Below are 27,039 nucleotides of genomic sequence, written 5' to 3'. Positions count from 1 at the left end.
TATGCACAAAAAATCTCTAATTGAAAAAAGAAAAAAAGTCTGACTAGTGAAATAAAAGAATAAATAAACTAGAGACGTAACTTATAAAACGGACCAGGATGTTTTTGTTCATTTAGGTCATATCAGAAAGGTTTAAGTGATGTTCAGTATTGGCAATTGTGTTGTTTATTTGAAACTGGTGTTGCGGCAACGCAAGTTAGAGTATACAGAGTAACCCCTGGAAGGGGTGTGCAGCAGGCGCGGTTCGTCCATTGGGGCGTGGGGGCGTAGCCCCCCCTGCCCGACGCCGCCCGCAGCTCCCTCATGACAATCATGTCAATGAATCAACATGATGTCAGACCGCCGGGCGGGCGTCATGTTGATTCATTGACATGATTGTACAGACGGCAACACAAGTACGCATGCGTGGGGACGGAGGGTGAATTTTTACCCGTGCCCACGCATGCGCACTTGTGTTTTGGCGGCGTTGCGCATGCCCATCAGGAGCCCTAATGGGCGTGCTGCGGGCGAGAGGGTACCTGTGCCCCTGGCGCCAGGATTGGCCAGGGGCGCTGTGAGCCTGTGACGTGTGCGGGACCGGCAGCAAGGTAAGAGTGTGTGTTTTTCGCTGTTCCAGTAAACTAGCTTGCACAAATGACTTGAGATAGTTCAGTGTGTTAAAGCATCTTCTGCAGAAATGTGTGCCTCTATTCCAGGCCACCCGTTTATTTCACGGCATGGGGTTTTGGAAATGTAAAAATTCTCAGAATTTCTTTTTTGATAGTTGCAACAACAGCCTTCAACAGATTTCATTTTATAAACATTTTCCAGAAAATGAGTTAACAACTGTCACCACAAATATAATGTACTCTTTGAACTAAGGTTATAACATTTCAAAATGTTAACAAACGGTAGAGGCGGAATAGCATGATATATGCATTTATTATTGCATGCATGTTGGTGTATGTTTGTATGTGAATTTGTATAGTACATACCTAGGGCTTACAGGATGGCAAATACATGGGCGGTAGAAGGTTTCCAGCATAAAAAGGTAGGGGTGATGTAATATGTAAACTGGCACATCCTTCAACATCGATCCTAAAGGCTTGTTAGAGTCTATAATTTATTTTTATATGGTCATAAAAATACATGAATGATGGATGGATGCAGGGTGGGTGCATTAATGATTGTTCGGTGGATGGGTGGGTGGATGGGTGCATGGATGGATGCATGAATGATGGGTGGATGGATGCATGAATGATGGATCCAGGATGGATGGGTGGGTGGGTGGGTGGATGCATGAATGATGTATGGATGCAGGATGGGTGGATGGATGGGTGGATGGATGGATGCATGCATGAATGATGTATGGATGGATGCATGGATGCATGCATGATGGATGCATGCATGATGGATGCATGCATGATGGGTGGATGCATGATGGATGGATGCATGATGGATGGATGGGTGGATGCATGAATGATGTATGGATGGATGCATGGATGCATGCATGATGGGTGGATGCATGATGGATGGATGGATGGATGTGTGGGTGGATGGATGTGTGGGTGGATGGATGGGTGAGTGGATGGGTGGGTGCATGAATGAATGATGTATGGATGCAGGATGGGTGGGTGGATGGATGGGTGGATGCATGAATGATGGATGGATGCATGCATGATGGGTGGATGCATGATGGGTGGATGGATGGGTGGGTGCATGAATGAATGATGTATGGATGCAGGATGGTTGGGTGGATGGATGGGTGGATGAATGATGTATGGATGCATGCATGATGGGTGGATGCATGATGGATGGATGGGTGGATGCATGAATGAATGATGTATGGATGCAGGGTGGGTGGGTGGATGGATGGGTGGATGCATGAATGATGTATGGATGGATGGATGCATGGATGCATGCATGATGGGTGGATGCATGATGGGTGGGTGCATGAATGATGGATGGGTGGATGGATGGATGCATGAATGATGTATGGATGGATGCTTGCATGATGGGTGGATGCATGATGGATGGATGGGTGGATGGATGGATGGGTGGGTGGGTGGATGCATGAATGAATGATGTATGGATGCAGGGTGGGTGGGTGGATAGATGGGTGGATGCATGAATGATGTATGGATGGATGCAAGGTGGTTCGGGCTCGCTCGCTGCGCTCGATCGCTGCGGTGCAATATGCAAATTAGTTTACGCCCCACCAATTTCAAATGTCACCAGCCGCCCCTGGGTGTGCTTCCCTTGAAGTTCTATATGATCACATTAAGATCAGGTGCAGTAGGGGTCATGATGGGGCCGCAGGCCAGCGCCAGATGCTGAGGGTGCAGCACCGTCTAGGTGGTGAATACAAAAGCATCCGAGGGCGAGGGGTGGCGTGTGGTCCAAAACAACAGAACAGGGACAAGAATACTACGGGCAAGGCGCAAAGGGCATCCCGTCCAAACTGGATAGAACTGTGCACCATGGGACCAGTAAGTTAACAGGGATCCAGCAGGTGAGCCAGAAAGAATGCTACTGGGCAGGACCCTGTGTGAGGATAGCAGTCATAAAGAAAACTGGCAGCGCAGCGGGCAGAGCCATCGAAAGCAAGGAAGATATGCACGAGGCCGCAGTCTGAGAGGAAGGGACCTGAAGTTATCCTAGGCATAGCGGAAGAGAAGACAAAGCTGGGGAAGGAAGGAAACAAGAACACCTTTTGTAGGGTACCTAATGCACCCAGGGTACAGAGACAGGCATGCAGGAGACAGACACCACACAAGGAGTGGCAGATCTTTGATAAATGCAAACATGGGGAGCTTGCAGGGGGTGGGGGTGGCAGAGGGGACTCAAGTCATTCCGCGGCCAAGTGAGTCAAAGAAGAAAGGGAAGAAGGCAGGGCAATATAAAATGGAGGAAAGGAAGGGGGTGAGGATGGAATGGAATCAAAGGATGTCATCTGCCATCTGTGGCGTAACTGATGATAGTGTAAGCGAACTCTGTAGGGGGAGCAAGATAGTGACGAAGCACTTTTTCTCCAGAAGGAGCGCTGGGGGATGGTGTACTAGTCTATGTTCCGGCCAGGAGCATGGTTGGATGCTGCAGCTTCCAAAGCCCATTTTCTTTCACGAGTCATCTGTTCCAGGTCAGGGGGCCTCGGTGATCATCACCGCTGGGAGGCCCCACATTGGTTGCATGCTCGCCGGCACTTGCAGGACACAGTGGCCCAGTCAGGGGTGCAGCGGAGAAGAAGTTGCATCATCATTGTTGTTTCTCCGCACAGTCCCAGGATGCCTCCTGCTGAGTGAAAAAGTGGGATTTCCCATTGAGAGGAACATCAAGGAACGGAAGGTGCTGAGAAGGTACCAAGTGGGATTTTGACAGATTCAGAAGAAATCCATGATCCCAGAGGACTTTGCAGCCATGTTGTGCATCTTCAAAATCCCTTAGAAAAATAAGAGTCACACATTAGCTCATCACCCATTATCCAGACAAACCTTGAAGCACTGTGACAGGAGGATACCTATCACAGGATTCAGGACCTTTATGGAAACCTATGATGCTGAAACAAGCCCAAATTGAAGCACCTAGAAACTGTAGTGCTGTCCCAGGACACAAAAATAGACTCTGGATGGATGGCCATGTGAAGGTAGGTATTGAAGAGATCCAGAGAAGTCAAATAGGTAACCAAGGGAAGAATGGACTGCAAGATTACTGTTCTGAATGGATGATGTGGAATGATTGGTTTACCATGACGGTTTAAGGACAACAAACACGATAGAGTAGAGCCTTTGTTGAGCCCCTCACTGTGGCACAAGGATCAGTGGCACTTTGTCTACCAAATCCTGTATTCCATCCAGAAGAATCTGATGAAGGAAAGCACAACAAGGAGCAGGAGTGCTAGGGAGAAATCTTGCAGGGAGTCCTGAAATCAATCTGACCCAAGCATCTGATATTGAAAGTGACAGGTACTTAGTAGGATTTGAGTATCTGGAGGAAGATCAGCACAATCCTACATTGCGATGAAAGGGGGGATTAACAGAAAAGAGCTGCAATCAGGATTTGAGGGAGAAGAAGGGTCCACAATCTCGAAAAGTCTTTCCACCCAACAGGCACTAAGGAAGAGCAAAAGGCATCTTGAGCCAAAACCCACGTGCCAAGTATGGAGGATGCAGTGGAGCCATAATTTTGACTCTGCTTCTGAACGGGTATTGGGCAGTGACTATGGTGAACAGTGCGGCAGATGTCGCAATAGCTCACCAGAACCTGATGGATTATCTGGGGGCGGTAACGCAGAATGAGCATATCAGGGTAGAAACACCTGATACAAAAGTAAGTACCCCACATAGTTTAAACGAAATAATGTGCTCCAAATGGAGGGGCACATACCCAGGCAAGTAAAGGGTTTCGTTAGGGAGAACCAGACGTATGGTTATGATAGTCTTTTGGCCGACAAGAACTGGACACCTGTGCTAATAATGGATTGCCCAATGGGAGAAGAAGTTCTTAGACCTGCTTTATTCAGTTAAAAATTCATATGCGCAGAAGTGGGTGTTTGCTCCTGCACTTTACCGCAAACATTTTGTGTGGGATGATGAGTCACGAAATCCCATTAAAATCAATTCTTTAACCACAGAGACAATACCCAATTAAACATGAGGCAATATTAGGGAGATCATAGATCAAAAAGAGAATTGCACCTCACCTATGAATAATCCCTTGTTTCCCGTAATGAAACCCGATAGTCTAGTCTTCGATTATAGACATTTGAACGCATCCACACGCACATTTGCAGTACAAAATGCACACAGTGCCGCACTAATGAATAACATGCAGAATAAATACAAAATACTAGACATCTCAAATGGATTTTTTTGCCAAAATATAGCACCTGAGGACTGATATTTGACAGCATTCTAAGAAAACCCTGGCGGCACAATTTTTTAGAAAACTGTGCACTGTTCAAACCTCCGATGACTCTTAAAAGACTACAATCTATTTTAGGATTCTTACATTTTGTCAGGTCATACATTTTGGATTACGCAGAAAGGGTGAAACCTTTCTACGGCTTCATTAGACCCAATTTTTCATTGGACACAGGAACATACTGATATCCTACGTTCCGGAGATTGGGGACCTGGTGAGAGAGAAAATTGTGTACAAGAAAGAATTTGGGCCATCTTACATGGTCAATCAAGTAATCATGCGACAGTGATAGCCTTTGTTGCAGATAGCCATCACATCACACTGAAGCTTACAGATTACTTACAGCATCTTTCTCTGGGTTGCACACCTTCACCCAGAGAATATGGTCCAATAACCAGTCTATGGGCTTGTCTTTGTAGAACATCAGGATAAACTCTACGATCAGACTCAGGTCTGAAGACTTGAACATTTTCCCTGCAAAAAAACCCAAAAACAATAACAACAAAAAAAAGAATTATGTTCACAGACAAATTTGGCTTTTTGTAATAGTGGTGAAATAGTAAAATTAATTCAGTTAAAACAAAGCATTGTTGGCACAGAACAAAACAACCATACCTTTAGAAAGGAATAATTTTAGGCACCGCTCATCTTGTGGAAGCCTAACATTGGTTAAGAAAATGTATTCTGTTTAGAATGATAAAGAGTTTAAAAATAGGAATTGTATCTGATCCCATGTTCATATTTTGGTAAATACTATCTCTGTGTAACTTCGTCCAAATCCAATGTAAAAGTTACACGTTTAAAATACACACCAAATGAGAATACATTAAAAAAAATAGCAATGACCTATGCTATTCATAATTATCTTCAAACCTTATATACAAAACCCAAAGAACTATTAGTGAGCCTAGAAGTCAACACCCACTAATATGCTGATGTCCAGCTAATTTTCAAAGTGAGAAAAGCTAGCTATGACCAACACCCAAAACTCCCAACTCTGCCTCTCTAGATTTGAATATTTGCCAATATTTCGAATTTAACACCACCAAAACAGAGATTATGCTTGTATGTCAGCAGTGCTATTTCTTCTACTTTTGATCTTTAGCATTTTTAACATCGATTGTGCCTGAAGGACTGTTGATCGGACCTCAGCCTGATGTGACCTGTTTAAGTTGATGATAATTTTTTCAATAAACTGTCATAACAATAACTCTGATAAATAAGTTGTCTGTGCGCCACTGTACAAAGTACAGATGTGGGAGTAAAGGAAATACTTTTTGTTCTCACGCCTTAAAATGAAACATACTTCAAAAAATGTATGTTACAAATTAAAAACAAATTTCAGTAATGTTTGAAAGTACAATAAAGAACTAGTGTGTAGAAAATGTATTGCGTAGTTAATTAAAAGCATGACTATATATGGCATTTAAAAGACATGTTATACAAAGGACAAACAAATCAGGGGGTCTTTGCAATACCCTCTAGTGTGACTGGCAAATAGTGCCTAAAGGTAAAACTCATGGTGTACAGTCAGCTTTAGTTAAGTTTAAGGTAATTTGGCTATTTAAAATATTTGTAGATAAACCAAAGTAAGATTTACATGAAAACAGTAAAAATAGTTACAATCCACAAAAAATAGGACTGAATACATAAATATTGTTAAAACTCAATTACAAAGAGTTCAGACTTTATAATGCCTAATGTCCATAGTGCAGGAAGTAAGAGTTATCAATCCGTGGTTATCTCTGCGCTTTATGTATTTTTAAGAAGATCCTGCACTACTTCAAATAATTTGCCAATTCTTACCAATTGAAAGGGAATCAGGGTGCTAAAAATCCAGGTCATTGCATTGCTACATGCTCTTATGTCATGGGTTCAAAAAGTGGCTTTAATAGTGTTCGCCGAAAGTCGGGCAATGTCAGACAGCAACAAAGTAAGAGTGTAAAAGTTTCAGATTTGTGGTCGCATAGTCGGTGCTTAATCTTAGAGAGCAGTGGCCAGTTTGGATTGAAATCTTTAATTTGTAATGCCAGCAGCCTTGCTGCCAAAATTTGGGTTAGGCAGGCTTTCCCGATTGTGCAAATAAAATAAGATTATGCCTGAGGGCCAATGTTGCAGTCGTTGTTATGGGATGGTGCCATGACCCTTAGTGGCGGTGTGGACTTAAAATTTTCCATGTCGGGGGCGTGGCCAAGCAGCATGGCCGACAGGACGTGAGCTCCACCAGCTCCGTCCCGAAGACCGTCTAAATCCTGCTATTTCTCCTGCCCGGACCCTCTCGTTTCCGGGAAAGCGTGTCGGAGAGGCGGTGGAAGTCCCGCCGAACCCCTGTGCCTGGGCGACCGGACCCGTGGTCGGTAATCCGCCGCGATCTGCGGCCTGGCTGCTCCTGAAGGCGGCGCCGGCATGCTCCTTCACGCGGCACCGCGGCTTTGGCCTACTCGCTGGGCCGGACAGCGAAAGAACTGAGCAGCGACCCCAACCTGAGCCTGTAACCTGATGCCTGCCGGCTGCCTGCTGTGAGATCCTGACCCGGGACCGGGAGACGGCGGTGCCGGAGGACTGCAGCCCTACTGCAAAGCGGTGAGGAGGGGAGAGGGACGGAGGTGTCGGCCATCTCACGCGGCCCCGCTGGGCTGAAGTGCGGAGGGCCCCCCCCTCCCTGATTGCTAGCGCTGCACGACCGGAAGACGGAGCGCCTTCATCTGGGAGTGGGGGCTGTGGAACCAATCTGCCCTGGCCCCCCCTTGTGGTGCGGAGGTGCGTGTGGGGGCCCTGGTCTGCTGTGATTCTCCCGGGGCCCGACCACTCTGGGTCTGCCACTCCTGTGCCCCCTCCCGCTGGCTAGTATCCTGTGCCCTGAGGCAGATCGGGATCCCTGACTCTTGTGGGACGCCGGGGGGGCTCACGGAGAGGCTGTTGGACCCGTGGACGTACGGCGCCCCTCCCCCGGCTGTCCGCCATTTTGGACTTGGTTTTGGGCGGCCTCCTTGGGATCGGTGGCGGCCGGTAGAAGAGTCTGTCTGTGCCCCGCCCTGCCCTGCTCGCTGGTAGAGGTGAACCCGTGATACTGCGCTCTGGTGGCATCTGAACTGTGACCTGCGTTGCCTACTGCGATCTTGGTCTTGTGGACCCGTGCACTGCTTGCCCATTTTCCCTTCGGCGCTGTGGTGGTGCGCACTCTACCCTGCTTGGGTGGCTTCAGAGAGGGCCCCGCTGAGAACATTGATCCCTGGGGCTGCAGATATGACAGGCCGGACTGGCCGTGGCCCTAAGGCTACCCAACCCAACACGATCACACAGTATACTACCCCTCGTCTGCCACCGCAGAGGATCACGCGCCAGACGGGCGCTGGAGATGGGGATGGGGAGTCACCGGAGCCGTCCAGGGCAGAACTTCTTAAGGCTATACAGGGTTCGCACACTGCCCTAGAGCGCCAGATTGAGACAGTGTCCGTGGACGTGAACCTTTTGAGGACTGACCTTCGCAAGGTGGCGGATAAAGTCTCGGACGCGGAGGGCAACATTACTCAGCTGCAGGGGGAGGTAGCGTCCCTACAGAAGTCACTCTCTCAGCTTGCCTCTACTACCCGAGCATTGGAGAGACGCGCCGAGGATGCAGAAGGTAGGGCGCGCCAAAGTAACATACGGGTCCTAGGGGTCCCGGAGCGGCTGGAGGCAGGGAACCCTGAACGATTCCTGGAGACCTGGATCCGTGAGCATCTCTGTCCGAACGGTTTGTCCAGTGTCTTTATTGTGGAGCGGGCCCACAGAGCCCTGGTGCCCCCTCCGCGTCCTGGTGAGGCCCCTAGAGCCCTCATCGCAAAAATCCTAAACTATAAGGACCGGGACTGTATCCTCAAGGCGGCGAGAGAATCGGGGCCCCACACGATCGAGAACAGTCGCATCTCCATTTACCCCGACTATACCCAGCAGGTGCAGGAGCAAAGAAAATCCTACTTGGGGGTCAAGCAGAAGCTACGCGACATGCAGCTACAGTATATGCTCTTATACCCCGCTAAGCTCAAGGTGCTCTCCCAGGGCCGGGCACACTTCTTTGAGACGCCGGCAGAGGTATGGGAGTGGCTCGAGATCAGAGGAGATGATCTGCCCCCGGGTGAGAGAGGAGGATCGCGTGAAGTGTGGGGGACCAGGCCGCAGAGACGACGGCGTGGCAGGAGGAATCGCCGTTCTGGTTCTCGTGGTCCTCCTGAGACTCGACCCACGGTGGGTCCGGACGGGGCCATACTGATGGAAGCCTCGCCTGGCAGGACTGAGTCACGGTTACACGGTGCGGCTGCACCTGATGACATTTTGGTCCCGGATACCCTGCAGGTGACGCCGGTGAACGTGGAGTCTGCGGCCCCAGTGGTCCCGGAAACTGCCTTGCAGACCCTAGACTTGGAATGATCCTGGCCCTGCCTACACTGACTCTGCTGTGCGATTGCTGTTATTGTATGGTTCCTTTTTGCCCAGTAGCTCTTTAAATCTCTGCTCGTTTAGAGTGGATGTTGTGAGTGATTGTTCACTGATCGATGCCTTGCATTTGGCGACTGGGTTGCATGTGCACCGAGTGAGGGGGGTTGTGAGTGTGAGCTGCTCCTCCCGCATTGCTGACTTAGGGGGGGAGAGGTGTCCGGGTTCGTATACCGGATTCTTTGGGTCTTTCGGGGAGCTGGGAGGGGGGGTGGGTTGGGTTGTTTTGTTGTGTGTGTGTGTGAGTGGAGAGTGTTGAATGGGGTGGCTGTGCACGTCCTGGCACTGGCGGGGGAAGGGCGGGGTGGCGTTTCTGGTTGTTGCTATCCTATTGCTCGTGGGTGGTGGGGTTTCTGGGGTTCCAGTCAATATTTCGTATGTTGGGGTTGTTGGGGGGCGGGATTTGGGGTGTGACACTGATGACACTGGCATTTGGCGCATGTTGCTTCTGCTTAGCGGGACGCTTGCTTTGTGCGATGCATTTTTGAACTTCTTTGTGGCAAGGGCCTACTGGCGACAGCCTAGGCTGTGTGTAAACTGTTGCCCGGCTGGGCATGAATGGTGGTCATGGGGTTTAAATTCTTGACGTGGAATGTGCGTGGCCTGGGTACGTGCACTAAGAGACACAGGGTCCTCACCTTCCTAAAACGCCATGGGATTTCAGTTGCTTGTTTACAGGAGACCCACTTGGATGATGATGGTGCGCAGCGCCTAGCCAAGAAATGGAGAGGCCAACTATTTCACTCCTCCTACTCTACATACGCTAGGGGAGTCCTAATCTGGGTGGCCCCTGGGGTTCCATGCGCTGTCCAATATATTGATGCGGATGTGGAAGGCAGGTACATATTGGCGAAACTCAGATTGGACGATAAGGTCCTTCTGGTCTTTAATACCTACGCGCCGAACATTGATGATCCGGCATTTTTCTCCCGTATGCAGGATCTAGTGGCTCCTAGCCTAGACGCGCCCCTCCTTTGGTGCGGGGACTTTAACTGTGTGCTACATCATGAACTGGACCGTAATCCACCCCGAGCGGGAACTAAGCCCCGTATGACGGCGTGTTTGCGGGATGTGATGCATAATATAGGGGCGATCGATGTCTGGCGCGCGTGTCACCCCACACAGAAGCTTTATACTTGTTACTCCCCGACCCATGGCACTCACAGTAGACTAGATAGAGTGTTGGCGGCCAATCTCCCCTCCTCTCTCACGTTGACGGTCAAACACCAGGCTCGATACCTGTCGGACCATGCTCCGGTCACGTGCCTGGCGCAATGGCCTGACCAGACGGAACGTCCCCGCTCGTGGAGACTGCCAACTGATCTGCTCCAAGATCAGGTGGCCCGGGATCATGTGGCAACGTCCCTCTCCGATTATCCGGAACTTAACTGGGCGGGGAGTGACTTGTCCTGCTCCACTAAGTGGGAGGCACTAAAAGCGGTCGTCCGCGGTGCGTGTATGGGCCTGACGTACGGGGTCAGGAAACAACTACTATCAGACTTACAGACTGCGGAGGCGGAGCTCTTGCGTGTCCAGGCCCGCCCTGACCCGGACATCTCGGATCAGCGCGAGGAGGGCCTGGCCCTTGGATCGATCCATGATATTCTCACGAGGCTCGATCGCTTTACACGGGGTCAATATAGACAGAGGCTGCATCGAGAGGGGGATAAATCTGGCCGCTTGTTGGCCTGGATACTTCGCCGGGAGTTCACGGCTGAGCGTATAGTGGCCCTGAGGGCGCCCAATGGCGATATGGTCCTGTGGAAGGGGAACGACACAGACCTCAACGGAGAGACCCTCGAGCGAGGGTTCCTCGGGTTCTAATCCTCCTGCGTCTCTGACAACCAGGAGTCCTTCTTCTTTGTTACCCCTGCAGGCATGCAACCAGCGGATCCAACCCAGACTCGTCCCAGGAACGGAACCTCACGAGCGCCCTGACCCCGGAAGTCCCGAACCGGAAGCAGCCTACCGGGAAACCGGAAGTCCCGCCCCCATCCCAGGACCCGGAACTACAAAAGACGCCGAAGAAGAGAGGAGAGCGTTCCCGATAGCCGACTCGTGGCAGGAGACAGCGCACAGAGAACCATCGAGAGAGAGAGAGAGGAGTACGAGGATCGAAGGCGGAGAGTTGGAGGACGTCTGGACCGAGGAGTGGTGGAGTCCTCAGGAGGTGGCTGGAGAGCGGCCGTAACTCGCGGGAGAGTTACGGCGGGGCACGTGAGTACCGTGTTACCGTCTCCGTGTCCCCACTTTGTAGAAACCTGTAGATATTTGTATAGAGCTAGACCTCACTGTTAGAGCACCTTTGCACTGTATATAAACTACTTTAGAGACACTTCACTAGTAAATCTTGTATCATATCCCCTACACCCCCCCCATCACCAGAGCACCTCTCTTCTACCCTCTCCCACCTCTTTTCCCCCCCCCTCTGTATCCCTATCCGTTCCCTTCCTCACGGTTCTCTCTTTTCCCCTCACGCCCCGGTGTTGGTAACGGTACCGGAGAAGTCTTTACGACAAGGACTAACCCCTGCTTCTCTATTTTCCCTCCGAGGTCATCCCAACGCCCGGAAGACGTGAAGACCTCTGGAAGATCCTCTGGACCACATACAGCTGGGAGCCGACCAAAGCTACGCCCCTGAACACTTTATGTATATGCCCTCGTACTTTTGTCAAAGAGAACAATAAAAGAGCTACCATAGCCCAATATATACGGCCTCCACGCCTGTTATTCCGGCCCGCAGCAACCCACAGTCCACAGGTCCACTCGGAAGCTGCTGTACTCACGGTTCTGCGGGACCACCTGCGGGCTGTGTATGAGTCTGACCAGTCTATATCTGAGGAGGTCTACCACCCATACCTCGAAAACATTGGCTTGCCGACCCTCCCAGAGGCAGCGGCAAAAGACCTTGATGTCAAACTGACGCTCGGTGAAATCTCTGCGGCGATTGCCGCCCTCCCACGAGCCAAAACCCCTGGCGGGGATGGATTCCCTGCAGAGTTTTATCATACGTTCGGACACACCCTGGCCCCCCTCCATTTGCAGGTTTACCATGAAGCCTTACGCACAGGTGACCTCCCACCCACCTTGAATCAGGGTGAGGTTTGTATGATCCTGAAACCGGGCAGTGACAGTACAGACCCCGCCTCGTATCGTCCTATCACTTTGATTAACTCAGACGCGAAAATCCTAACCAAACTGTTGGCCAATCGCCTTGCCCCGCACGTAGCTCAGCTCGTCCATCCGGACCAATGTGGCTTTGTTCCTGGTCGCAATACGGCAATGAACCTACGCCGCCTGAACCACGTATTGCACGAGGTCCGGGGGCGAGACACTCCCCATGTGCTGGTCTCCGTTGACCTGGCCAAAGCCTTTGATACAGTGCATTGGGGATACCTGATGCATGTACTTCTTAAGATGGGATTTGGTCCTGGCTTTCGAGAGTGGATACGGATATTATATAGGACACCCCGGGCCAGGGTGCGTCTGGGTTCGGCCCGCTCTGATGAGTGGACGTTGGGGAGGGGTACCCGACAGGGCTGCCCATTGTCCCCCCTTTTATTTGCCCTCGCTATTGAGCCCCTGGCCATATCGGCCCGTAAGGAGTTACAGGAATGGGGTATTGTGGTGGGAGACACTACAAATGTCATCTCCCTTTACGCCGATGACGCGCTTTTCTACCTGACCTCTCCGCTGGAGGCCCTCCCCGCTCTGTTGCACCTCTTGGACCGCTTTGGTGCGGCCTCGGGACTGCGCATAAATGTTAATAAGTCCCTGGTGTTCCCGCTGACTCCTGATGATCTCGTCCCGACGCCGGATTCTCACTGTGCGGGCCTCTGATGTGAACGTCTGGCGTTCCGGTACCTGGGTATTCAGGTGGCCGCTTCTGATGAGGCTCTCTTAACCCATAACATGGACAGGATCCTTGTGGCCCTCCGCAAGTCCGTTGTATTCTGGAATACGCTCCCTCTCTCCCTTATGGGCCGTCTAGCAGTTGCCAAAATGGTGATGCTCCCTAGAGTTCTGTATGTGCTGCAGAATACCCTATGCCCGTTGCCCCCCCGGGTGTTCCGCACACTGAATTCGCTCCTTACATCTCTTCTCTGGGCGGGTGGTCGCAGCAGAGTTGCGTTGCGTACGGTGACGCAATGTTGGGATGCGGGAGGCCTTGAGGCCCCGAGATTTGATTTATATTACTATGCTGCACAACTTCTCCCGGCGGCCAGATGGTTTGCTGACACTGAGAACTGGGAGTTGGCAATGTTGGCGGGAGTGGCTTCGGACAGGGTACTACAGGAAGCACTAATGCAGGGTCGGGGCGCCGACGACGCTCTGCCCTATGTCGTCAGGCATACGGCCCGCATTTGGCAGCATTTCGTTGAACGCGTTTTGCGACATGCGCCATTCCATAGGGAGCTCTCCCTTTGGATCCTGGCCCCAATACTCAAGATGGAGGCGAATATGTCCTTCCGAGAGTGGCGCATGGGCGGTTGCGAGACACTTGCGGATCTCTATCCGGACGACTCGTTTGTGTCATTTGAGAGAGCAGCGGACTCGTTTGGACTGCGTGAAGGCCAGTACCTGCATTATGGATGTCTCCGGGATGTAGCCAGGACGACGTGGCCCCAATTCCCAGAGGCGCCCGAGCTCACTAATACTCTGGACATCATCTTGTCCTGTGGCAGAGGTAGAAGACTGATTTCCCTTCTTTACTCAGCGATGCGCAGGGACTCGACTCCCCCATTGATGCCGGCATGGAGGGCTTGGGAGACGGACCTGGGGATTGAACTGGATCCAGCCCAGAGGAAGCGGATAGGAATGTTGACTCGTAAAGTCTCTTGTAATGCCCGTTTCAAATTGATACATTTTAATTTCCTCCATCGCACATATATGACACCTGCCTCCCTCCACCGTATCTCCTCGGACAGGAGCCATAATTGCCCGAGGTGTAGGGCTGAACGGGCGGGATTCCTTCACCTGGCCTGGGAATGCCCCCTAGTACATGACTTTTGGGTGGAGGTGGTGGCACATATTACCCGGATTACACACCTTGCGATCCAACTGGAACCGCTTCACTGTCTGCTGGCGCTGGTGCCCAAACCCAGGAAGAAGGGTCTGTCCTACAAATTACTGCAACTCCTGTTGGTTCTGGCGCGAAGGCGGGTGGCCATTACTTGGATGGGATAGAGGGCGCCTGAAATCTCTAGTTGGTTACGGGACGCTAGGGAATGGGCCCTAGCGGAGGAGACACATATGCAGAGCACACGCAGGGATGGGAAACTCCAGGAGGACTTACTCGCTTGGAGGGCCATGTGTATCGAGGGGATGGAGGAGGATGACTCGGACGCTACTAGCGCGGAGCTGTTTTCCTCCGCTTCCTCGGAGTCTGATGATGGTGGGGAGGGATCCGGGGTGCAGTGTCTTGAGGTGGTGTAGCAGTCCCCTGGGCCATGCCGATGTTCCTTGTTGCGTACACTTGTTGATCATTGTGATTACCATCGACCACATTCTACTATGAGGACCGCTCTGTAGTAGGCCTTCGCCTGCCTCTCCTTATGTGATTGCATCAATGCCACAAATGCCATTCATGGGGTTCTTGTTTTTGTTATGTTTTTGTTTGGATTGGTATAGCACCATGTAAGAAAATTGGCGAAGGTATTGATATTGACCAGGGGATTCTGGGAGCACAAGAGCAAATCCCTTCATTGTTTTGCAGGTTTAACGAGGTGCCGCCCTGCCCCCGGGATGTGGGCCGCACCTGGCTGTGTACCTCCTTTTTGGATCTGACCTTCTTGGTCCGGTTGTGTTAACTGCTTTTTCATTTGTATAATTTGTGCCTCTTTATTTTCTTCGCCACCAAAAATAAAGTTTTAAAAAATTTTTTTTTCCATGTCTGTGGTCTTTGAGAGCAATTTTATCTGTTTTTCCAATATACTTTTTACTGCAGTTTGCGTGAGTGATGACGTGTTTAGAGTGGTCAAATTGATTTGAAGTGTAGCTGCTGGCGCTGTTAGATAAGTGGACCAAGGGTTATTTTTATATTTGACTATATTTTGCAGGATAAATGTCAAGGTGCCTAGCGTTGCGGTGATGCATCTGTTATAGGCCAAATCTGAGTCTCACCAGAGATCCCCTGGTGTAATAAGGTAACTTGAACACTCTTTTGAAGACTTATAGAAGTCATTTTTCAATCATTTTAATGAGTTGGCCCACAAAGGCTTCGCTGCAGTAGGTGATTGCAGATGGTAATACAGCCAGAGTGCTTTTCGGATGGGGGCTGAGGTGGGGCGTTCAAGGGCTGTTTGCAATTGGCAGAGTCTGGTGGTAATTAATACTGCCTTGTCCTTTAAATGGCACATGTGTGTTGTAGGTGTGCAATTTACTGAGAACCATGTGCCCAGGTAGTTATAGGATTTGGCTCCTGTGATTTTTTAAGGGACCTAAAGACCAATTGCAGCTTGTTTGCTTTAGCATCCTTCTGAATGCTAACACCTTTGTTTTGGAGGCGTTTACTACCATCTTATTTGCTATGTTTTATGTGTGAATGGAGTTTAGTGCTCTCTGGATTCCTATTTATGAGTTGTCAAGCAGAACAATGTTATCCACGTACTGCAGTATCGTGATCTTAGATTTGCCTATTTTTGGGGGGATTAGATTGGTGTTGTTAAGTGCCCGGGACATGTCTGCCGTATATAGATTAAATAACATTGAACACAGCCTTGCTTTAGACCTTGGTTAGTATTGATCTTCCGGGTTAACGCAATGTCTGACAACTTGACCCTCACCCAAATTGATGAATATAGTGATATAATGGCATTAAGTAGGCCACTTGGTATACCCCACACCTGGAGTTTGCTCTATAAAATACCTCTGTCCACCAGGTCGAATGCTGACGAATAGCCCACAAAGCATGCATTAAGAGCTGAGGATTTCCGGCTGTTTGCCTGGTGTACAAGATAGTATAGAGTAATTATGTTATGTGTGGAAGAGTTGGGTCCAAAGCCTGTTTGGCAGAAAGGAATTATTGGGTTTGTTGTTGCCCAAGTCTCAAGATCATTTAGAAATACAGCAGCAGCATAGATCCTGGCCTCAATATCCAATAAGGCTATCAGGCGATAGTTGATGGGGTTCTGTCTGTCGCCCTTTTAAAAAATTGGATACAGTATTGATCCTCTCCAGCTGTCGCAGACTTGAAGTAACTTAAGGCAAATGGTAAACAATGAGGAAAGTATTGCAGGCCATGGTGCTAAATCTTCTTTGAACAGTTGGGCAGGGAGTCCATTTGGGTCAGGTGTACCTGAGGCTCGTGTTTTACTTAGTGCTTTTTGATTGCGCTTGGTCGTACACATAGGGACACAGCCCTCGGAGTCATCAACAGGGTCTGAAAGTTTGAGTGGAAAAACTCTTGGTTAATGGACTACATATAGCTTTTTAAACGCGAGATCCACATGGCTTCATTGATGGCATTGCTCCTTATAACTTCTTGGCATGCTTTGTTTTTGATGTGCCTCCATAAATCGGTTATGCTTGCTCATTATCGAATAAACATATTGGCAATCCTGTTCTCTCTGCTGGTTTTTTTCCTGCCATACCAATTGCTTATGTTGTTTTCTTGCATCTTGAAGTTCCAATTGCAGAGCAGCTTTGACTTGTTTGTTCTGGGTTTTCTTGCGTGCCTTCGTCAACTTACGAATAAGCTGTGAGCTAGTCAGTATAGATTGATTTTTATTAGAGGATTTTGACTGAAGTCGCCCTCGGCCTGGGTGGGAATTCAGTGATTCGTGGATGCCCCTGGTTATAGATGCCCAGTGAGTTAATAAGTATTTGCCACTTGGGGCCTGCAGAAACTGTCCGGTAATGGCTTTCCAAGATGCTAGTTTCGGTGGATTGACGTGGCCCTATTTTATTCTCCGAATTAAATGTGCTGATTCATCATTGAGGGGAGGTGCCTAGTACCTCATGGCCTTTGCGTTTAGTTAGGTGAAGATTAAAAATTGTATGGAGAGGAAGGTGCTAGCTATAATTTGAGGGATGCAGTTTTAAACTCACAAGGTGTTTCATAAGTTTTTCAGAGGCAAAAACGTGATCAATAGTGTTTATCCCCCTGAAGGTTTTCAGAAGCTGTGTTGATGGCTCAAGGTTATTAGCTATAATCTGTGCGGATTTAAGTCTGTGTTTGCTTAAGATTTTGTTTATTTGTGTACTTAAGGAATTTAGAGGTGGGCAGTCAGTGTTGAATGTTCCTAGGTATCGCAGGTTGAAGTCACCACAGATTATTATTTCATGGTTTACAGGATCACAAAGAATTTGATCCAGATTGTTGCTCAACTGGCTCAATCTTGTAGCTCGTGCTAAGCCAAAGCTGTTAAAGTAGATGTTAATGAGGAGGATCTGGGTGTGACTCCCTAGGCTAAAACCAACTGCTCAGAAGGATCTGGAGCGTCCCATCTCCTTGAAAGAAATTGAGGAAGCGATCATCCCGGTCCCCCCCAGGTAAAACCTCGGGCCCGGATGGCTTTCCGCAGGAGTATTATGCGGCATAGCGAGGTACCCTAGCTCCCCACCTAGCCAGCTTGTTTAAGGAAACAGTGGAGAGAGGTTCCTCTCCGCCGAAAACGGATATTGCCACCATTGTGGTTCTCCAGAAATCCCAGCCTCCTTCCCGCCTCTGTGTAGAGTACTGCCCCATATCCCTCCTCAACACCGAAATTAAACTTCACGCCACCATTCTGGCCCAACGGCTGAAACCCTATTTGGCCTTACTGGTACACCCGGATCAATGTGGGTTCATGCCTCAGCATGGGACTCGCCACGGCCTCCGAAGGCTGCATCTGGCCATTTGGCACTTCTGCCCATAGACTTCGAAAAAGCTTTCAACTTGGTGGACTGGACCTGCCTTCAGGGGGTGCTAATCGAGATGGGGTTCGGGCCCCATTTTTGCTCCCTAGTCTGGGTCCTGTACGCTCACCCAAGGGCGTCAGTGCTGGTCAATGGGGTGCTGTCGGAGGCCTTCCCCATCGCCAGGGGCACTAGGCAGGGATGTCCCCTCTCCCCGTTGCTGTTCGCCCTGGCGATGGAGCCCTTGGCCTCCCTGGTGCAGGTGGAGGAGCGTCTCCATAGATGGAAGTGGCCCAACGCGGACAAGATTGCGTTGTAGGCGGACGATGTCCTTGTTTTCATGTCTGACCCAGCCTTTTCCGGGCCACATTGCCTCCGGATCCTGCATGCATTGGAGCAGGCCTCGGGGCTGCGGCTAAACCCCGGGAAGTCGGTATTGGTCCCCCTACATCTTTCTAAAGAGTGCTTTGATTGGCAGTCTAACATACCACTCCGGAGGCAGTCGTTTAAAAATCAAGGGATTTGGATCACCCTTCTTCCCGAGCGGGAATGGTCCCTTAATGTGGCCCGTTGGTTAAGAAGGCAAAGGAGGACCTCCTTAAATGGACAAAGCTGCCCCCTGGGGAGGGTGGCCCTGTTTAAAATGATGATCCTCCCCAGATTCCTTTCCGTCCTACAGAATACCCCCTTCTGCTTTTCCAGGGCGTGGTTCAGGGAGCTGGACAGGCTAACCACCAAGTGTCTCTGGAGAGGAGGACAGGCCCGCGTGGCTATGTCGACCTGCCAGATTTCCTCTTACGATAGCAGTATGGGGATGACGCACTTGTATATGTATTTCTTGGCGGAGCGCCTACTGGTCATCCACGACTGGTTCAATGGGGGCTGGTCGGATCCAGCCTACAGGCTTGAACTGAGCGAACTGAGGCTCACGGATATCCAGACCATGATGTATGGGGGGCCCATTCCGACCCAAACGCCGGATGTGACACGCTCTATGTTGTTGGCCTTGCAGGCATCGCTCCGTCACACCAGATGGACGGGGAAGTTGACCCAATGTACTCCCCCCTGGCAAGCTTGGCTCCTGGAGGTTAGTGGATTGCGAGGGTTCAGAACCGGGGACCTTATTGGCATCTCCCAGCTAGGGGACGTATGGGCAAGTGGCCATATGCTGTTCTTCCAGGAGCTCTAAACTCGCTACTCCCTACACTCATCCCAGTTTTATAAATATTTGAAACTGAGACACGCCCTCCGCATGCATATTGCAGATGACAGGAGGTTCCCGGAATACAGTCCCACTGAGGGCCAAACAATGTTGGGAGACTTGGATGGGGGGGGTTTCCCGCATTTACCACACCCTCTTTAACAACGCTCCCACATCCCTAGACAAGTTGAGGGATCAATGGGTGGATTGGGTGGGCCTCCTTAATGAGGTGGACTTGCGTGATGCCGTTATGGCCCCCAGAATAGTCACCGTCTCCGCCAAACTCAAGCTGGTTCAGCTCCACTATTAACATGCTGCGTACCCCCCTCCCCTGCGCCTGTATAGAGTGTGTTTGTGCCCGGACGCAACATGTGCAAGATGTAAGCATGCCCCGGCCAGTCTTCCTCCATATGGTTTGATTGTGCCCCCACCTGGGTCAGTTCTGGGGATCCATTGAAGTGGAGTTAATGGAGCTATTGGGCTCGGCAGTTTCTCACAAACCATGTCATCATCATCATGAAAACTTTATTGCGGCCATTTGTAGCCATAAAAGCACATTTAAATTTACATAATTTAGAAATCCTAACTGGATTATGATTAGTAGATCACAACATACATTGACGTCTAGGCATACAATGAAGAGTAGTACATTTCATTAAGAGTGTAAATTCGTCATTATGGGAATATCATGATTTTAAAACATCCCATAAAAATATAAATTATATATTAAAAGATAATAAAAATTCTAAAAACAGTCCCATGGTCGACATCCGAACCCAAAGTGCATGCTACTATGTCTCAGTCAACTTTACCTCAGACCACCTCAAACTAAAATTAAGGATTCCTGAATTAGTCATGATACCATAAATAGAAAGAAAGGGTGTTATATTTGCCTGTGGTCAGTTCTGCTTTTAACAGATTCCTTCTAGCAAACAAAAATGTTGATATTGCAACCACATGAACCGGGTCAGTATCTGTTTTTAGGATCCTGAAAAAATCAACCCATGTCACTTCTTGCTGGGGATCACTGATGGGCTGGATGGGTCCAGGAATGATAAGTTGTTTTTCAACACAGCTATGATGGTGGCCAAGCGGGACATTGCGGCGGCCTGGTTAAGCCCTGACCCACCCACGCTGGAGAGGTGGCGAAGAAGGGTGGACTGGTGCGCGACCCAAGAGAAAGCCCTTTATAAAGCTAAGGGATGTGTTAAGAAATACTGTAGAGTGTGGGGGGAGTGGTTGGGGAATGTGGAGGGTGTGGCTTAACCTGGTTTAAATTCCATCTATGTACTTTTATGGGGAACTTTTATGGGGAACGTGATTGGGGGGTACAGTGCTTGTGCGAATGAACTCATACTTGTGATTTCCGTGTTTTGGCTGAATTGTTCTTGTGTTTTTAAAATCAATAAAAATGTGCTTATCAAAATAAATCAGGAGGATCTTGATTCGGGAGGCGGATGTCTTGGGACTCTCCAGTACCAGTGCTTGAAGCATCTCATCTCGAGTTGGAATTGAGGTTATTGTTATTTTCAAGTTCAGATTAAGGTAAATTGACAAACCTCCCGATGGCCTCCCAAAGATGTTTTTTTTCTTTGCTGCTTGGTGGACTCCTTGAAAGCCAGCGATTGTTATTGGAGTTAGTGACCATGCTCCTTGTAGACAGAGTACCTCAGATGCCAGTGATTTTGCTGCATTTAGGCTTAAAAGTCTTGATAGCCCAGCTACATTCCATGACCATAAAGAACTAATGTTTAGTGTAATCTAGACAGGACAAACAAAGTAACAACTTTTGTAACGTTCTGGTGGAGGCTCTATGTAACGGCAGATTCATCACCTTTTGAATACTGCCTAAGGCGTCAAACTGGATCTGGAAAACCTTCAGCAGTACCCCTGCATGCCAACTACACACCAGATGTGACGTGAATGGGCCTCCAGAGGCATCACCCATGTGTGCTGACGTCAGTTACTTCCTTGACAGCTTCGCACACGCAGAGCCAAACAGATTGGTCAAGACCAGTGTGCATATTCCTAACTTGGAATCTTTTTAAGTAGAGAGACCAGTTCATGGAACAGGGAGGAATCTGCGATTAAATAGTCACTAACTCTTTGCAATGATATTGCAACATACATCGAGGAAAAAATTAAGAATATTCCAAAGGATTTTGGAACTCCAAACTTACCAGAATCTATTAACGAACGTGAGCTGGATCATAGGCATGATAGGCCCGTCCAACACGTCTTTCAAAATGTCACTCTACCCCAGACACACAAAGCCATCTTAGCATGCAAATCAGGTTCGCCATTGGATGAATGCCCCCCAACGATACTACATCATATCATTGACATAGTGAATCCCGTGATTAATGATATTGTGAATTCCTCTCTATCCTCCGGCATAGTGCCTGATGAGTGGAAATTGGCCATTGTAAAGCCACTAAAGAAAAAACTAAATATAGGCCCTTCTAATCTTTCCAACTATAGGCCCATTGACTTTCTACCCATTATAGGTAAGATCACAGAGAAAATGGTCTATAAGGAACTTTCCTGAATCAGCTCATATTTACCACCCTTGTCAATCTGGCTTTCGTCTGAAACATTCCACGGAATCCGTTCTACTGGAGATATCGGACACCCTGAAATTTATTACAGACAATGGCAGGAAGGCAGTGCTGATCCTTTTGGATCTGTCTGCCGCTTTTGATACCATCTCTCATAATATACTTTTAGCCAGACTTGCATCTCCAACATGGCACTGGCCTGGATCACGTCCTTTCTGTCTAATCGAAGGCAAGCAGTCTCCCTTGGCACCTTTCTCTCCTCAGAACGCACCATTACCACAGGAGACCACAGGGTGCATCACTTAGCTCACTCCTCTTTAATTAATACATGGCCTCGCTTATCTCCCTCATTTCGGCTTATGGGATTGAAACAACATCTTATGCTGATGATACTCAGCTGATCCTGTCCCTTGAGAAAAACTCTACGGAAGCTGAAGACCATTTCAAAGCCTGTCTTACGGCAGTCATCAAATGGATGAAAAACAATCACCTCCGTTGTAACACGGATAAGACAGAAATCATGTTGATAGGGAAAAAAAATCCCTTTAAACGCAAGGACTGGTGACCGGAAGAGGCAGCAGCCCTTTAACCACTGTGGAGGTGGCTAAAAACCAGGGGGCGTGGTTTGACTCCTCACTCTGCTTCAAACCCCATGCACTTAAGTTGGTGGGTACATGCTTTGCCCTAATCAAAACCATTAAAAAAATCCTTGATTTGGTTCCACTTGCTGCAAGGAAAACGGTGGCAGTGGCCCCAATTCTATCACGTTTAGACTACTGTAATAGCCTCCTGGCAGGGGTCAATAAATCAACCCTGAGGAGGCTACAGGTAGTGCAACATGGAGCAGCCAGATTGGTCTTAAAACTTCCCCGTAGGGCGTCCGCCTCAGCGGCTCTGAAAACCCTCCATTGGCTCCCGTTACACAAGAGAATTTTATTCAACTTCTTCTCACTACCTTCAGAGCTACTCGCAGACTAGGGAGAGTAGATCTCTCCACAAGATTTACATCATACACTACAATGAGGACACGCAGATCTACTCCAGCAAACCTACTCAAATTGCCTGGCTTCAATCTTAAAACCAGGGGTAGGAAGTCGGCCACTGTGTTAGGGGCAAAGGGTTGGGATTTTATGCCAAACAAATTAAGATCGATGGAATCTGAAATGCAGTTTAGGAAGGCCCTAAAGACATGGATATATGGAACAGCTGATGAATCTTGCCTTGCCCTAATCTAGACCTTAACTCTTCACTGCTGAAGTTCGTTATCTGTATAGCGCCAGACGGCTCCTCTGGGAGTGACAGTTTGCGCTATATAAATGCCACATTTCATTTCATTCATTTCTATCAGAAAGTGTTACAAAAGGTAAAAAACCTGTTCTTCTGATAGAGCCTTCTGTTTGCAGATTCCTCACCTCTTGAATAGATACGCAAGCAATACCCCCTAGGTAGTGGGCCATGAACAGGCTCAGACCAAAAAGTTGTGAAAGACCAATGGGCAAAATGCACTTCTAGACAGACCTGGTTGTCCAGGCAACGCTTTGTGAACATGTGGCAGGAAGCCCATATCGTTGCCAGGCAGATGTCCAGAACTGGGACCCCGGCAAGCTAACACAATGTTAGCATGCATGACTCTGGTGGAATGAGCCAACAACCCTTTAGGATGCCACATTTTGCCCAGTAGAAGCAGATTTCAACGGTTAGCAAGTTCCTGCATGAGATGGTTCTATTCTGCACATCCTTGCCATTCTTCACACCAAATAACCCAATAAAGAGTTTATACTGTGGTCTCTGGTACGATTGACGTTAACTAAGAGCTCTTTTTGGATCCAACCAGTGAAGTCTTTCCTCCTCCCCAGAGGGATGAAGTGGAGCACAGAATGCTAGAACTGTGATGTTCTGACCAACAAGGAAGGAAGGAGGTTTGAGTGCATAGAAACAGCATATCTGGGTAGAAGGTGGTGTAAGGAAGGCTGGCAAACGCAGCCTGTAACTTGTTCACCTGCCACACCGAACTTATGGCGACAAATACTGTCTTGAGTCTAAGAAGCGGAAGAGAAAAACAATGGAGAGGCTAAAGAGGAGCACACTTAGGGAATGTGAGGACTAAATTTAAAGAAGGGGGAAACATATTTTGTAACCCACTGAGGAAAAAGACAGAAAGTCGAAAGCACTCAACTGTCGCCACTCAATCTCCAAGCATGGAGGTGTAGATTGCGCCTGTTTGGGATGAGAACCCTGCCCTGCTGTTTTGACAGGTGATCCTCCTGTAGGGGAAGCCTGATCAGAGGACAGATGCTCATGTCCATGAGTTCAGGACACTGTACTCTGTGTACAACCCAGAAGACTGGGGCCCTGTCAGACCTGATCGTCTACCGAATTCTGGGCAGGAGCGGTATTAGCAGAAAGGAGTTCAGGAGTCTCGAGTTCCACTGGACGTGTCTACGAGCGAGAGACACCTTGGAAACTCCAATGCACAAATGTGCGGACATTGTGTGCACTCTGCAGTGGCACACAGATTGAGCTAGGCTTCTCCCCATTCACAGAAAAGACACTGTGCCACCTCATTCATGAGCCGTAAGGCGTTGTCAGCTTAGCTTCTCCACTCTGGCGTTCAGGAAAATCCGTAAGGTGGTGTGTCACCAGAAAGATTTCTTGGTGGTCTAGGTATGTTGAGCAATGCAAAGCCATATGGGAAAGTGTGTATCTTTCCATCCCGCCCTGCTAAAAGCAGTACCACAAGGCGGTGGTGTTGTCCGTAAGCAACTGCACCAGCTTCCATTTAAGGGAGGGCAAGACTGCTACCAGCACCAAGCAGATGGCCCTCAGCTCCAGAAGGTTGATAGAGTCCGACATTCGCTGGAGTCCAGGCGCCTCTGACCTTCACCTCTCCCAAATGCCCAGAAGCAATGCATTGGTCACCACTGCCACTATGAGCACTGGGCACGGTAAGGAGAGGGGTCAGATGCATCCCCAATTGCAATCCTGCAGCTACCACTGCAAATATAGTGAATTCTTCTAAAAAATCTGGACGTGTTCAGAAAGATCCCCCTAGTGCTGTGTCCACTGGTACTTCAGATTCCACTGCAGAGTTTGCATATTCCACCTGGTGTGCTTGACCAACGAGGATGCAGGAGGTCATCAGTATTAGCAGTCTCACAGTCATGCTCACTGAAATCCAGGACAGAGGATGAAACATCGGCATCATAAGTAAGGCTCACAGTTTTCAGTTTAAACTAATTCTTACATATAAATACAGATGGAAAACTTTAGTTTTTTGTCTGTATGTATATAGAGAATCAGGAAAATACTGACAAAACAACTGCTCCTGCCGCCTCGGTGCTCCTCTATAAAATCCATGTCAGAGGCACACAGGGGCTACAAAAGAAATCTGAAACTGCTGCCCTTAAACTTCTGCTCTAGAGAGGGGTGAATAAGTGCAGTTGGAGTGTTGTGTCTGCAGAGACCCTCCTGCATCCCTCGCTGTGGTACTCATGCAAGGTAAATTGTTGGAGCAGTGCAAGCAGCCGATGTCCTTTAAGAGGTGTGAAAACACCAAAGGACATGGACTACAGCCCAGCAACCTTTTGTTGTATGAGAGCGGGAAGGCGGTTGATGGGGGCAGGGAATGGAGGGGGTAGACATGCCCTCAGGAGTTCGCATACATCAAGTAGGTGCCTGGTAATGTGGCTTGAGGTTTTGGCTTTCTACTGTCATATTCATTTGTCACTTGGACTTCCGTTCCCTACACTTTCTTTTTTTCCTCTTTCCTGGTTCACGAACCTCTTTTCAACCTTCTTACCATATAGGACTTCTATATGATGCCTGCTATAGAGCTCCTGCTAGCATCTTCAATACTGCCACCTACATGCCCATTGCCATCCAGCTTACGGCCCTACAGTTAGCATGGAATAGGTACTTCGCTTCTGCAATAATATGCACCTTTTCCTCAGAGTTCTGGTAATACTTCTGCTCATTACTGACTTCGTGTACCAAGTGGAGGGTGAACTGCAAGGCTGATGCGTCTTAAACGGTTTACATTTGTTATTGAAGACATTTTTCCTAAAGACAATGCACATTATTTTTGCTCTGTCAATATTAGAAAGCAGTAGTTCTGCTTTGGTCCGAAACTGTGGTATTTACCATTCCAAACCAGTGTCTCTGACCCACTCTAATCGAGAGAGTCCGACCGACTGAGTCCGATGCATCCGGTTGTTTCCAGATACGATTTGGTTGTACTCCCATTGAGTTCAATGGGAGCCTATGTTCCTAACCGCATTGTGCTTGGGCCCTCAGTCGGGAAGACACATTCCTGATCTGATTTGGAAGGAGCAAATGCCGTTAGGAGGCCTTCCTATGCGTATCTTAATCGGGCCTTAGGTGGGAATCCTTTCCTAGCCGCATTGTAATCGGGCCCTATGGGTCTTGACTGGGAAGTAAAGACACCTACTATTGTCAACTATATTCCAGGGATCGCACATATCTTCCACAATACTGACAGATTGTCAGGCAGATTATTCTTTTCTACTGTGGATTTAGATTATGACGTATGCATGTCAATTTAAATAAATGTTAAAAAATACTAGCTGCAACATCTTTGTTTGCTTGCAACAAAAATAAATGTGGATAAACAGAGATAAAATGACCACAAAAAAAAACATGGAAAAACACAGATGGAAAATTAGAGCAGTGTTTAATGGTATGGTTACAGAGAAAGCGCCAGGTTCTGATGGGCTGCCTGTGGAATTTTAAGCCACATATATTGAACAACTAGCACCAAGACTAGTAGAGATATATAGTTCAGCTATGAAACACAGCTCTTTGCCAAATTCGACAAGGGAAGCGTTGGTGATACGGTTGCCTTAACCAGGGCGCCCAGCTATGACATGAAGGCCTATAGGACGCTGTTGATGTGGAGTGAAAAGATTGAGCTGGGTGCTAGCAGCTCGATTGCTGTTAAATGAAGAAACTAATCCAGAGAGACCAGGTGGGCTTTATACCCAGCGGTAATATGGCACTCAATAGTCTAAGGACGCTGGCTACAAGACAAAGCCTGTCTAGATGGGGTGG

At 48.7% G+C, this 27,039-nt stretch overlaps 1 protein-coding gene across 1 annotated transcript in view; it reads right to left on the bottom strand.

Annotated features, from left to right (window-relative positions):
- Window positions 1-27,039, bottom strand: part of MGAT4B (alpha-1,3-mannosyl-glycoprotein 4-beta-N-acetylglucosaminyltransferase B) — a 1,389,535-nt gene that overhangs the window by 373,205 nt on the left and 989,291 nt on the right. The window contains exon 9 of the mRNA XM_086931341.1: window positions 5,243-5,373. Coding sequence (XP_086787467.1) covers window positions 5,243-5,373 — 131 coding nt within the window. The remainder of the gene's footprint in view (window positions 1-5,242; window positions 5,374-27,039) is intronic.

Source organism: Lissotriton vulgaris, chromosome 7 (genome assembly GCF_964263255.1).
Source record: "Lissotriton vulgaris chromosome 7, aLisVul1.2, whole genome shotgun sequence".
In the NCBI taxonomy this organism is placed as follows: Eukaryota; Metazoa; Chordata; class Amphibia; order Caudata; family Salamandridae; genus Lissotriton; species Lissotriton vulgaris.
This window is presented reverse-complemented; position numbering and strand designations above follow the sequence as displayed.